This window comes from Pelophylax lessonae, assembly GCF_965119305.1.
Source record: "Pelophylax lessonae genome assembly, chromosome: 12".
In the NCBI taxonomy this organism is placed as follows: domain Eukaryota; kingdom Metazoa; phylum Chordata; class Amphibia; order Anura; family Ranidae; genus Pelophylax; species Pelophylax lessonae.
Genome location: NC_138779.1, coordinates 88,272,716 through 88,287,060, shown reverse-complemented (window position 1 = coordinate 88,287,060; position 14,345 = coordinate 88,272,716). Strand labels below are relative to the sequence as shown.

The following is a 14,345-nucleotide window of genomic DNA, read 5'->3' as shown; positions in this document are numbered from 1 at the left end:
GGGTTTGAGAGGCTGATAAAGACTCCTCTGACCCTGACTCCCCAGAAGTAGAAACCTCAGCTTGACCATCCATAGGGTCATCGTCCGCTACTTCTTCCACATCCTCTGCGCAATCCTAAACTGATTCAGGGGGTGGTCAGGGGAGGGGAATCTATCACATTTCCTCCCTCCTTGAAATGTTGCAATCATGCCAGCAAACTTACCCTCAAGGCTGACTAATGCCGATGCCAAATTGTCCTTGGTGACGTAGGTTGCAGCAGAAGCACCTGGAGTAGCTACTATGCCTGACAACTGTAATGGCTCAGATTGGCTAGTCGTCTCTGGCACTTCAGGAGGAGTAGACACAGAGGAAGCATGTTTAGGACCTTCAAGGCCTGACGGTGGCATCAGTGCCCCTTCCAACTGTGCATCTCCCAGCCCTTTTTCAGGCAGACATTGCTTTATAGCAAGACAAACTTGAGGTGCTAACTTCAGTGTAATCAAGGCTTGTGCCAAGCCTATACAGCTTATCACACACAGCACTGACTATCCCAAAGATACCAAATCTGTTTGTGCCAGTAATCAAACACCCACAGTGACTCACACAACCCAGCTGCTGCTCCTCTGTGACCCCTTCAGCCTCTGACAGAGGCTAGCGTGTTGGAAACTGTTCCTTATAAAGCACGCCCTTTAATGCTGTATTGGGCATGCGCGGCGTGCTACGTGGTGTTCACGTGCATGCAAATTGCGTTCAAACTTGCCCTCCATGCGGCGTAAACCTGTTTTAAAAAGCGAAGATTCGCATGCATGCAAATGGGCCTTCGCCACAAACACGCTATCGAAGGAGGAGACAAACACGCGGGCTCCTATGCGCCATGGCGAAAACAGCAACAAGGGTTGAGAGCAGCTTAGGATGAGTTTTGTTTGTCACAGCTGATACCTTTCAGGTGATCAGGCCAGGGTAAAAACAGTGTGTCAAACAATAGGCAAAGAAATAATGTTTAAACAAACTTTGCATCAATCCCACAACTGCACAAGCTCACAATTGATACAATTGGCACATTTAATCCATGAGGAAAGGCCAGAGCTTTTAACAAGATGTATTTTGTATAACCTAACATTCATTGTCTCATGCACACATTGGTTTGTCACAGCTGATACCTTTCAGGTGATCAGCACAGAGTTAAAACAGTTTGTCAAAATAAGCAAAGAAAAAATGATTAACAAGATGTATTTTGCATAGCCTAAAATTCATAGTTTCATGTGGAGACTCACATGGCACTCTGTCTCTGTTATCTTATAAAGGGAACAGTGCATAAAATATTTACAGTTGCTGTATTTGTAAATATTTTAGATTGGACTTACCAGTCCTGCCGCAGGATTCTGTTTGAAACAGGAATTCAATCTTCACCCTTCACGGTGAGCTTTGTCTTGGCGACCTTCAAGGACTGGGTCCCCTTGTTTTAGAGGGGCCACAGCCTTGGACCTGTATAGCACCCTGCATGGAGCGCCTTTGGGATTTGGTATTGCCAAAGGTCCGGATTCCAGGGCCCAGAGCCTAAAAAGGACAACATTACAGGCAAAACCTTGTATCTGCTTCCTGAGGCTCAGGTACCATCTTTAGTCCACTGATTTTTTTTTTATGGATCTGATAGCTATCCCCTTAGATTCAGTGATCTTTGATTGGGGCATATAGCATAATCTTCTTTCTTCTTTTGAAGAAAATGTGGAGAGACTCTCCACCATGACCATCACCTTTAGACACTTGCGAAAAAACGGAGGTACTTCCTGTGTGGAAGGGGTTATATAGGGGGACACCCTTTCTGATTGGTTGCCCGTGTCCTTCACCTGTAGGTGGCTATATAACCCGTATGTTATGATTTATCGCTCTGTGTCCTGTGATGTATGAAAAGAAATAAACTATAGGACACTAGGCAGAAAAAAATACTTGGCTACACCTATGGACAGTCCTAGTTGGTATACATCTCCATCTCTGCTATAGGCTTTCTGTTTTTTTTCTGCCTAGTCAGCAATAAGGACCTAGCTCCCTGCTGGGATCTTTGGTTCTGGCAATTTTTTCTTTTTAAACTGTATTTGCCTTGGCTCCAGGGACGTTTTCCAGGTCCTTGGGAGCCTCGTGGGCACAGCATGTGTGCCATTTTGCTGTAGTCGGCGCAATCCTTTTGGGGCCTTTGGTTATTTCTCTCCCCGGTGGCCATGTTTGTGTGGTCCAGCGGCCATTTTTGGTTGGTCCTGCATCCACGGGAGCAGCAGCCATGACAGTGGAGCCTTCAGGGCTGTGATTATTGTGGTTGGGGGCCCCTCTTCTTTCCCCTGGTGTTGACTCCTGGGTTTCCTTTTCCCCTGGACGCCGAACATGGATCCTTGGCTATTTCTGGGGCAGTGCAGAGCACCCCAGGTGGGGTGGTGAGTCCTGGCGGGGTTCCTCCCTCTCTCTGCTGCAGGTTGCATGGTGCCTTGCCTCTGGGTACCCTTGTGGTAATGCAGGTGCGGTGCCTCAAGGTAGGTGAGTCCCCTGGCGGTGCAAGAAACCTTTTCTGGTGGGTTCTCCCTGTTTACTTATGGAGTGTCAAGAGCATGTTTCCCATCTGACCCCCTCCCAGAGGAAGCAGGTTCCTCAGGGTCCCAGCCTTCTATTACTGCACTGACGGCGGTCCTGGAGTTCTTTGTTTCCTGGGTGGAGGCGGCCTTTGGTTGGAGGGCTAGCAGAAAGCACCCCCCCCCGCCCTCCCCTGCCTCATCTGTCTCATCAGATCCTGAATCTTGCTCTGCCACCACGCACGTGGCCCACCCTGCAGGGTTTGTAGCCATGCTCCCTGACCTGTCAAATAGTGAGGATGATTCCTCCATACCTGCAGGGGCACACGAGAAGGTGCTGGTTGATGCACTGCTTACATCCGTGCGGGAGACTGTAAAGATGGAAGATGCAGCTGATGCGGCTGCGGAGGTGGCCGTTCCTTTTGGTACTTACAAGCCGTCTTGCATGGCAAACGTGTTTCCTTATCCTTCCTATTTTGACAAGTTTGTCTACAAAGGTTGGGAGCGCTCAAAACATCCCTTTGTGGTTCCTAAACCTTTTGCAATGAGGTACTCCTTTGAAGAGTCACTTCTGAAGTGGACTGTCCCACCAGTGGTGGACCCTCCTATCTCCAGGTTAAATAAGTCATCCATGATTTGGGTAGAGAAATCCCCAGCCTTTAAAGATCCGGCTGACAGAAAATTAAAGTCTGTGGACATGTTCACTATTGCTGGTTCGGCATTACAGGCAGTCCTGGCCATTGCCTTGATGCCGCAAACTCTCACTGAGGGGGCTAAACTTTTGTGTCTTGGTCTGGGGGGGGGGGGTGAGTAGATTCCCCCTGCCTTTGTTGAGTTGGTGGATCAGTTGATCCAGGGGCTGCAATTTGTCTGCAATGCCTCTCTGGACGCCACCGCCTTGATTTCTAAACTCTCTGTTTAAGCAGTGGTGCTTGGGGGTGTGTTGTGGCTTAAGTTTTGGTCCAAACTTCTAATAAAGCTCTAACTGATTTGACCTTTCAAGGCAATCACCTGTTTGGGGCTACCCTGGATGACATCATTAGGAGTCTCACGGGGGGGGGGGGGGAGCACCTTTCTTCCACAGTCTAGGAAGGGGAAGGTGTGTCGTTGCAGACGCTGACCTTCTTTCTCGTGCACAACAAGTTTTTCCTCCATCAGGGTCCAATGGCAAGAGTTCAAACCCTTTCAAGCCCTCCTAGGGAGGTTCCAAGTGGCCCTGGTCTGGCAAGCCAAGAGCGGGTTTCTCTAGACCCGTGGACAAGGCCCTTTCAGCATGAAGGTGCACCCTCACCCATGCCTGTGGTGGGGGTATGTCTTCGCTGGTTTCTGTGCCCGCGGACCTCCTTGTTAAATGACAAATGGGTCCACAAAGTGATTCTGTCCGGTTACAAAATAGTTTTCTTCTTGCCCTCCAGAAAGGTTTTTTTTTTCCCTCCAATATGCATCAGTCCCTGGACCAGCTGCAAGCTCTCTTCGGGGTGGTGTAGGACCTGTTGCTTCAGGGAGCGACTGTCCCATTTCCGGTACTGTAACGGTTTCAAGGTTTTTATTCAAACCTGTTTACGGTCCCAAAGAAGGAGGGCAAGATTCATCCGATTCTGGACCTCAGGACCCTGAACTGCTTTGTGGAATGGAGTCCATTCGCATGGTGGTGGTATCCCTTTCACTAGGGGCATTTCCTAGCCTCTATCGACATCAAAGATGCTTATTTGCACATTCTAATATATTCAACACCAGCGTTTCCTCAGCTTTGCTGTGGGAGAGGAACAATATCAGTTTGTGGCATTACCCTTTGATCTCTTACGCTCCTTGGGTTTTCACGAAGGTGTTAGCCCCAGGTTTTGGCTTTGCTACATCAGTGAGGGATTGCTGTCCTGGGCTACTTGGACGATCTGATGGTGTCTACCTTCAAGGCGGTCCCATTTGCACAGTTCCACACGAGGACCCTTCAGAGGGAGATCCTGATGAAATGGGACAAGTATCCAAATCCTCTGGGCAATCAGATTTGGCTGAGCCGGGAAACTAAGGGTTCCCTAGTCTGTTGGCTTTGTTCTCCAAATTTTCGATAGGACATGTCCTTTCTCCCCTTGTATTGGACAGTGGTCACAAAAGATTCCAGTCTGTCCGGGTGGGGAGGTGTGCTGGGGCTAATCTCTGCTCAGGGTTGTTGGACGCTGGAGGAATCCAGACTGCCAAATAATGTCTTGGAACTTTGGGCGATCAGGCTGTGCCTGGATCTCTGGGATCACTGGACGTATCGGCTTTCTCTTGTGGGCAGAACGCTTTGTTCCGGCCCCCTCTCTACCATACACATTCCAGGTGTGGAAATTTGGCAGGCGGATTATCTCAGCCGGCAGGCGTTGGTCCCTTCATCCAGACATGTTTCATCTAATATGTCTGGGGCACTGCATATCTGGGGTGGACCTGTTGAGGTATTGGCTCAACAGAAAGGTATCAAGGTTTGTGGCAAGGTCACAGGATCCTCTGGCAAAAGCCACAGATGCTCTGGTGGCCCCGTAGGGCCAGTATCATCTGATCTATGCCTTCCCTCCTCTCAAGCTTCTTCCATAGCTTCTGCGCAGTATCGAGGGTCGAGGGCATTCTGGTGGCCCCGAACTTGCCTCGTCCATGGTACGCTGACCTAGTGTGATTGGTCGCCAATGTCGCTTGGAAACTGCCTCTCAGGGAGGACCTGCTGTCCCAAGGGATGATCTTCCATCCTGCTTTACAATCGCTGGCTTTGACGACCTTGATGTTGAAAGCCAGATGCTAAAGGATAGAGATTTGCCTGGGTCAGCAATTCTGACTATGCTGAAGGCTAGGAAGTCCACCTCCAGGAAGAGTTATCATCGTACGTGAAAAGCGTATATTTCTTGGTGTGAGTCGATCGGTGTTCATTGTCGTTCCTTTTCGGTGGCTTGGATTTTGACCTTCCTTTAACAAGATGTTGAGCATAAGTTGATCTTGAGTACTATCAAGGGCCAAGTGTCTGCCTTGGCAGTCTTCTTTCAGCAACCCTTCAGCCACGCATTCTCTGGTGCGTACTTTCATTCAAGGGGTTTGACACCTGACTCCGCCAGTGTGATCTCCTCTACCGCCATGGGATTTGAAATTAGTTCTCTGGGTTCTCCAGAAGCCTCCCTTTGAAAATAATCGGGAGATCCCCCTGCTTAACTTGTCTCAGAAGGTGGCTTTTTTGGTGGCTATCACCTTTGCTCGCAGGGTGTCGGAACTGGTGGCGTTATGTTGTCACACCCCTTACTTGGTGATCCACAAGGATAAGGTGGTTCTTCACCCATACCCACCATTCCTACCTAAGGTTGTCTCTGACTTACATTTGAATAAAGACATTGTGTTGCCTTCTTTGTGTCTCAGACCCACTCATCCCAAGGAATTTGCGTTGCATGCCCTGGATGTGGTTCGGGCAATTTGGGTGTATCTAAAAAAAGCCACAGAGTTTTTTGGAGGTCAGATTCACTGTTTTTGATCATGGACTGCTTCTCCTGCGACCATTTTCAGAGGGATCAGACAGACAGTGACTCAGGCTTATTCTACCAAGAGCAGGCACTCTACTCGGGCACTTAGTGCTTCTTGGGCCTTCTGTCATTAGGCGTCAGTGGCGCAGGTTTGCAAGGCGGTCATCTGGTCATCAGTGCTCACTTTCACAAACTTCTACAAAATGGATGTTTGGGCATCTGCGGATGCTTCTTTTGGCAACAAGGTTTTGCAGGCTGCTGTTTAGAGGATCTGTTCCCTTTTTTAAGGGTGTATCGTTCACGTTGGGCTTCAGTTGTTTTTTTGTTGAGCTCCTGTTACTTGGTTGGCTCTTGTGTTTAGCCTTGGGATTTTTTTGTTGTCCCACCCTTCATGTTTGGCACTGCTTGGGGACGTCCCTATGGTTCTGAATATGGAGTGCTGTGTCCGTCAATGAACGAAAGAGAAAATAGTATTTTTGTACTTACAGTGAAATCCATTCCTCTGAGTTCATTGATGGACAAAGCGCCCACCCCTCTATGGAGTTCTGATACTTCTGACACTGCTTGTTACTAAACTTAAGGCCTATAGCAGAGAGGGGGACAAATACCAGCTAGGACTGCTTATCGGTGTAGCCAAGTCGGCCTAGTGCTATACTCTTTTATGTGATATAACTCTACGGTTCTGAAAATGGAGAGCGGTGTCCGTCAATTACCTCTGAGAAATGGATTTTACGATAAGTACAAAAATCCTATTTTTCTTGAGCCAGGTGGTGCCAAAACGGCCACCCACAGCTCAAATTTCAGACAATTCAGTAGAAGCCGTATATGGCCAGTCATGTATTATGTTTGAATGTGGCTGATAAGATGACAGTTGATTTCCTTAGGTTTTTTTTTAATAATACTGAACATATTTTGTGTTGCAGGACATTGCTTTTTTCGCCTCTATGAAAAACTGATAGCTCACCAACATACATGTTTCCAGAAGTGCCCTAAACAGTGCACGTAAGTAACCTGCCCTCTGTATCGTTCTACGTATGTAAGACCAGAAGCAAGTATGCCAATGACCAATGTAATTTAGTAGTATGACCCCTGCAGGGGTTTTTCGATAGGGAGGTGGATACAAACTTTGTGGTCTATGTCACTTTATAGTAAAAGTACGTAGCAGTTTGGGTTACAGATCATGTGTTGAGGGTACAGATCAGGTGCGGTTCTACAGATGAAACCCAAATTATGCTACAATACATGAATACTACCTGCTAGAGCATAATAGGTGAGAATGTATTCAACCATCTATAAATTATGTACAGTCTCATTTTTTTTCAGTTAGAAAAACATGAAGCACTATTCCCAATAATGACTTGTATTCTCATATTTCCACAGAGAGACTATGTACTATCTGTCAGCAGGGTTTGCTAGATGGCCATCATCTGTGTCTAAGGTAAATGGTGTTTATCTAAATTACTTGCAATCATCACATGTGCTCTGGAGCTCTATGTTGTACGTTTACAGATAGCATCACATAATCTTCTATTGTAGATAGTTGATAGGTTGGCTGCACTGCTGTATTCTTCTTTGTTCGGGTTTGGGCCTCATTCAAACAACCACTCATGATCTAAAAGAGGAAAGCTGGTCAAACACAATTTTTTTTGTCTATTAAATTGATTAATTGACTGCAGCCGCTTATTGAAAAAAATTTCCAACATGTTCCATCAACAGAAATCAATCAAGCAATCTACTTCTGTTGAATGGGGATGGCCACAAACTGTTCAAAATTCATCTGATCCCTACTAAACCAGCCACATTTTGATTAGCATACGGCCAGCTCAACTTCTATTAGCACCAGAAAACAGCCAAAAAAGAAAAAGAACAAGGGCGCCAGGTCACAAAAGTAGATAAACAAATGAAAATTTAACATAGCAACTTACATGTTAAAACAGGTGTTCCAGAAGACAACCAATGTGGTGTAAGTAGGTAATTCCCGCAGTGAATTCAGTGGGGAATAGTCACATCAGGAGCCTGGATGGCGGGCCTGTGCTGAATGATGGTGAACAGTTCCAGATGCTGGGCGGTGCTGCAGATAGCGTAGGCTCCCTGGATGGGCAGCCTCGCTGATGTCCGCCATGCAGCAGGGAGACGGTGAACCGGAACCGGAAGTAACGTAAGTAACCTGTCGGTTCCTCCACAGAATCTGACAGGGATCGAGGCACTGGACCAAGCTTACACTTAGTAAGGGGGGCACAACACATTAATGTTTGGATAAAATGAAAGTTAGCAGGTAGGATGTGTCCCATTCTTCTGTGGGATTAAATGCAACATTTTCATTTTGATTGAAGTGTAACTTTAGAGTATATTTTCAAACACACCCTGTCACCCAAGCCCCCTTATCATAATCTGAAATAACAATACAGGCTTTCAGATGGAGACAATTCCTAATACCCATGGCCATATTGACTTTTTTGAAGTCCTCCTGCATGTTCATTTCAAGCCCATACAGAATAATAGATCTTTTAACTTACATAATATACGCTGTGGGATTGATTTACTAAAGCTGGAAAGTGCAAAATCTGGTGAAGCTCTGCAAATAAACCAATCATCTTCCAGTTCTTTTCAAAGGTTAACTGAACAAGCTGACATTAGAAGCTAAGTGGCTACCATGCACAGCTGCACCAGGTTTTGCACTCTTCAGTTTTAATAAATCAACCCCTATGCGTCATGTTACAGCCAGTTTTCCCAAAAACTGTTCGATAACAGCCACACAGGAAGTGCATGGTTTTTAGGGGTTCAATGGAATTTTATATTTACAATATGATAATGAGCTACAAGGCAAAACCTTTGTGCTGCACTGCTAACATAGAAGCAGATCATGCGCATGGCTGCCCCCACATACATATATAATTAGAAACTATACAAAAAAATCTTTCTAAAACATACCATGTATTTATAAGATTATTTTTTACCAGCTGATCTATTTTATTTGTGCATATAGTATATAAACTTTGAAATTACTAAATGTTGCATGCCAGATTTCCAAACTTGAATGAACCGAAAACAAGATTACATCCAGTTGATTATGGTCCTCATATCTCAAATGCTTTTTACCCTGTTCACTGTTACAGGGATGGATCCTACATGAATTATTCTCTGATTATGGATACAACAGTACTAGTAACCGGTAGGAAATAATTCATATCACTTGATTTTGGTGGGACAAAATGTATCATAGTTTAGAACTGATCTTTGTACTGTCATGGATGCCCAAACCTTTGCCATGCCAACAATACATTGCACTTGAGCTGGCTGTGTAAGGATGGATCTGTTCAAAACCTGGCTTGGAGGCAATTTATAAGAAAGGGCTCAGTTTTTTGAAAAAATTAAGTGTGTTTGAATAAATATTTTTATATACAGTATATATTTTGTAATAAAAAAATTCTGGTACACTAGCTGTAGTTTACTATACGCGTATGTGTGTTATTAGGGATTGTTCCCTTTCCATCATGAAACAAAGCAATGTATCTCAAACCAGCATTCTGGTACCACTAAAGGTCATGTAAGACTAATGCCTCGTACACACGCATCGATTATTGGCTGGGAATTTTCGGCCAACGTCCGATCGGCCGAAAAAAATCTGGTGTGCACGCTATAAAATTTTTGTTGGCCGTCAACACAACGGCCAATTTTCCGTCAGTCAGTACAGATTTCGGCAGACAAAAATCTGATGAGCAAGACTGGGCATGCTCAGAGAAGAAAAAACACACACACAAGAAAGTAAACCAGCACATGACATCACTTCTGAAGTAGATTTTTGTTGGCCGAGAAAATTTGTGTGCAGTCTAGACACATTCCAACCAACAAAACACCACTCTGGACAAAAGTCAGACGATCGGTCGGCCGATAATCGTTGCGTGTGTACGAGGCATAACAATTCTGTTGCTGGTGAGAATTTGTCAATGACAAAATCGGTAAGGTTAAACTTGGCTTCTCGTATGGTATTGCAACCTCGCCTCCAAAATCCATGTCGCTTCATTTCTGCTCCCTCCCTAGAGCTGGAGATTCTGGATACTTTTGGCCTGCAAGGGAGGGATGTCTATTAGAGTAAATAGCAGTTGAATTTTGGTGATTTCTAGTGTGATACATGTCACGTTTTCCAGATACCTTAATGACTGGAGAACATAACTAGTGTAATACGTCATGATTTCTGGCTACCTAGATGGCCAGAAAACATTACTAGTGTGATACATGTCATGTTCTCCTGCCTACTGGAAGACTGGAAAACATTACTAGTAAGGATGTCATGTTTTCCAGATACTAGGAAGACAAGAAAACCTTACCTGGGAAACTTGAAAATATTACTGGTAAGGATGTATGTCATGTTTTCTGGATACCTGTAAAACTGGAAAAACATTACTAGTGAGGATATATGTCATGATCATTATTGACTCATGTTTTCCAGATACCAGGAAGACTGGAGAACATTACTATTTAGAATATTGAGGGTTCATAAGGCAAGGCTGATCATTTATTGCAGAATACTCTCTTTAATAGTTGGATGATTTTCTTATCCATTCAGTTTTAAATGTGGTATCATGGTTAATTATCCTGATTTTTCTCCCACTCTAGGAGTGAAATTTCAAAGATTAATGTGTACTTTCAGGAGCTGAACCTCAGATCTTTTGATGAAACGCCAGCACTCAATGTAAGTGGACAAAATATTTGTTTACAAGCCATTGTTAGCCTGACATTAATCGGTAAAAACAAACAAGCAGATTTTGACCATAAGTTGAGATTAATGGGCAGATTCTCATGTACTATAGAGTGATAGTGTGTGCTGTAGACTGTTAGAGGTGCTACTTATCCTTACAGGGAAATCCTGCAACCTTTTGGAGTATCTTCTTTGCGATCTTTCAATTTTCCATGTAGAGAAGAGGAGGCAAGGATGGCCAGATTTCTCCCAATCCACTATTCTCTGGGAGGTATCTACCCCTTATGGCCTGGCCAGATTTCTCCCAATCCACTATTCTCTGATAGGTATCTACCCCTCATGGCCTATGACATTTGTGATTGCTACAGAATCCTACAGTCAGCAGGGAAGAGATGATGTCTGTCCAGTGAATCCACCCTAAATCTATTGGAATCAGAGTCTTCATTCTGGCAGCTCCAACTATTTCAAATGTATTACCCTGCTTAATACAAAGGGCTGTTATTCTTGGAATATTCAAAATAGGAGTAAATATCACCTGCTCATTGATGAGTTTGAGTACTTAAAGTTATCCTGTTACATTTTACAAAATTGCAGGTAAAAGCACAGAAATTTCAAGTAATTTAAATGCTTGTTTGCAGGGTTTTTCCTTTCTATAAATTATTTTTTTTAATTCCTGTGCAATGCGCCTTTGAACTTGCTAGCAAATTTGAGGAACTTCAGGAAGAATCAGTTGCTTAGCAGAGCCCATCCCTTCTCACAGGTCATAATCCTCTTCTACGATTGCCTAATTTCTGTCTGTGCAGATCCAGTTCCTTCACCTCTCCCTGCACCTCAAAGCATCAGGACACGTAATATACTTTACATATATTTGTGCTATGTCATCAGTTAGTGGAGGAAGAGCATGACAGCTCTAGAACTTACATATGCAAAAACAGACAGAAATAACAGTTCCCAAATGCAGTATGAGGCACCAACGTGGTTCTATCTTTATAGAGTACTGAAAGTTTCTGACAGCAGCATTGTTCAGTATTCTCTACTTTTTTCCAGATTTTGGGCTTTTTTGACTGGGCAAAGCTTCAATACTTCAAGTAACGTTGGAGCTTGCTCCTAAGCCGCAGAGCTAAATGAATCTATTGACCATGCCAATCTCAATCATCAATCCAAATATGAAGTGCACTCTGCACCAGCACTTTTGCCAATATGGTTGTCAAATGAGATCAATAGCTTAGAACAGCCATATATGGCTATTATTTGCAGGCAATGCAATGTTTCTAAGCATAGCAGACAATCAGGTCATGTATGGGTTTCCCGCAAAGCAGCAAACTCTCTAGGAGATGTTAGATCTTTCAGAGGCTTTCTATTTGAGCCAAAAAAAGTCTTACTGAGAGATCTGCACATTTTATGGCCAGCCTAGAAAAACACTGTACATATTCTAAGCTCGTGTTCTTGCTTATGCTCATTTTATTTCATTTGAGCAGGTTGATAAAACCTACGCACTCTTATCCCTTTACAGAGCCATGATTTGCTGTCTACCATGGGAAACCAATGGAGTTTCTATTTTGGCTCATCGGTGCTTTCGGTGGCAGAGATAGCTGAGCTGATTTTCGACGTTGTAGCCATGGTGATCATCATAAATTATGCCAAATACAAAAAGAATCAGGTATCAAACAATAATGAGAGCCCGTATGTCATCAGGATGGAGGGATTGACAGATCCTAATGAAAGAACTTTACCCAACTCACCACAAGAGAACCAAGAACTGCCGAGCTATTCAGTGGTCAGCGACAGTGGCACCAAAACAGGAGAGATATAAAGGATAGTGATATGCATTTCAAGACACAGTAAAAATAATAGACATAATAATGACAATAATATTATGTTTAATGGTAATATGCATTTCAAGATATAGGAAAAAATACTAGTCATAAAAATGGTAGTGATAATATGTGAACAAAAGCATGACAAAGAAAGCAGATAAGGATAGTAAAAAGTTCAATAAACATGTATGAAATATATTTTACTGGACAGAAGATGTGCAAAATAAGGCACACCGACTTGCAATCCACTCACTTCTGCTGTTCTATAAAAATATATAAAATAAAGAGGGTTACAAGATTTATCAAAATGCACACTCCTGCAGGTTTTTTTTTTTTTTTTACACTATCCTGCCTCACATTTATGTTTGGACTACAAGGAAATGTTACCACACTATTGCCCACCCTGAACTGTCACTCTTCTGTTGGTAAAGTGCAAACCTTTGGTTTATCTAAATATTTCCAAACAGATCTGTTGTGCATTTTAGGATACAGACAATCATGATGAATACATTTCACAATTCTCCACAAATTTGACATTTTGCATGACATTTTGGGATTTTTTTTGTTACCCCTTACATGCAAATCACTTTGCTCATTCCAACAAGCACTATGATTAGTCAGTAACTGTCACTGCTGCAGCTCCTTTGTAATCAGGGCTGTATTTACCATAATGTCAACTGTGGGCATGTACCTAGAGAAACAAGGTTAGAGATCTGTCCTTTGGCCATGCCTGGATATTTGTGGTTAAATGCATCAAGAGAACTGTAGAGAAAAGAAGTGGAGGGAATGTTAAGATGGAGTCAGAAGCCTTTTTACTTTTCAGGAAACGCAAAGCAATTAATTGCATTACACAAGACGCAATCATTCACATGTGTCTGATAGTGTGATCTATTTGCAGGTAATAGGTTTCTTACTGTAGCCTACAAAATGGCTTTGGAATGAAGGCTGCCGTTGTTCCTCAGCCTAATATTATGGTTCTACAGGATTTATATAGCACCAACAGTTTGTGTAGTGCTTTACAATATGAGCGCAGACAGTACAGGACAGTACCATTATACTCCTCATGAGAACCTGATGTTACCTAGACAAGGCACTTACACTGTGGCTTGAAATTGGACCAGCTTTGGGGTTGGACAGAATCTTGTATGAGGTTCCAACTGTCATGGGTATGCTACTACCTCCAAATTTTCTCAGCACAGGTTTATATTAAGGTGCTAATCAATCTCCTCTCCTGGGGATATTTTTGGATAATTTAGGGGAACCCTTTGAGCCCCACCCAGTTTAAAGGAGACCCACTGAGCCTGACCTTCCTAGTTTTAGGGAAACCCTATGAGTTCCTCCCTCCTTACCTTTAAGGAGAACCCTCTGAGTCATTCTCTCTTTAGTGTAAGGAGGATCCACTGAGCCTCAAACTTCTCAGTTTTAGGAGGAACCTCTGAGTCCCACCTTCCTTAGTTTTAGGGGGATCCTCTGAGCCCCTCCTTTCTTGATTTTGGTGGACTCCCTGAGCCCCTTCTTAGTTTTAAGGACACCCTCTGATCCTCTTCCTCCTTGGTTTTAGAAAGTTAAATGCACTAAAGCCTGGTACAAAAAGTGCATTTTTTTGTTCTACCCTGTAGGTGGAAAGAAAAAAAAAACGAGGAGCTCGCTATACTAACTATGCTATGTTAGTACAGCAATCTCCCCGCTGAGCTATAATGTTTTGACAGGGACTGTAACTCCCCACCAGATCACACCCCAGTCAGAACTTGCAGCCATTGGCTGCATGTGCTGATCGTCTGCTGGTTTTCCAGCATGCCCATTTGACAGATGCCA

General features: G+C 43.8%; 1 protein-coding gene across 1 annotated transcript in view; it reads left to right on the top strand.

The window, feature by feature from the left end:
* The window catches only part of SCNN1D (sodium channel epithelial 1 subunit delta), a gene marked incomplete at its 5' end in the record, with an annotated part of 45,677 nt that extends 32,846 nt beyond the window's left edge, over positions 1 to 12,831 (top strand). The window contains 5 exons of the mRNA XM_082273778.1: positions 6,938 to 7,016; positions 7,395 to 7,452; positions 9,131 to 9,186; positions 10,632 to 10,707; positions 12,227 to 12,831. Coding sequence (XP_082129904.1) covers positions 6,938 to 7,016; positions 7,395 to 7,452; positions 9,131 to 9,186; positions 10,632 to 10,707; positions 12,227 to 12,526 — 569 coding nt within the window. The 3' untranslated portion in view covers positions 12,527 to 12,831. The remainder of the gene's footprint in view (positions 1 to 6,937; positions 7,017 to 7,394; positions 7,453 to 9,130; positions 9,187 to 10,631; positions 10,708 to 12,226) is intronic.
* Positions 12,832 to 14,345: the final 1,514 nt, after the last annotated feature.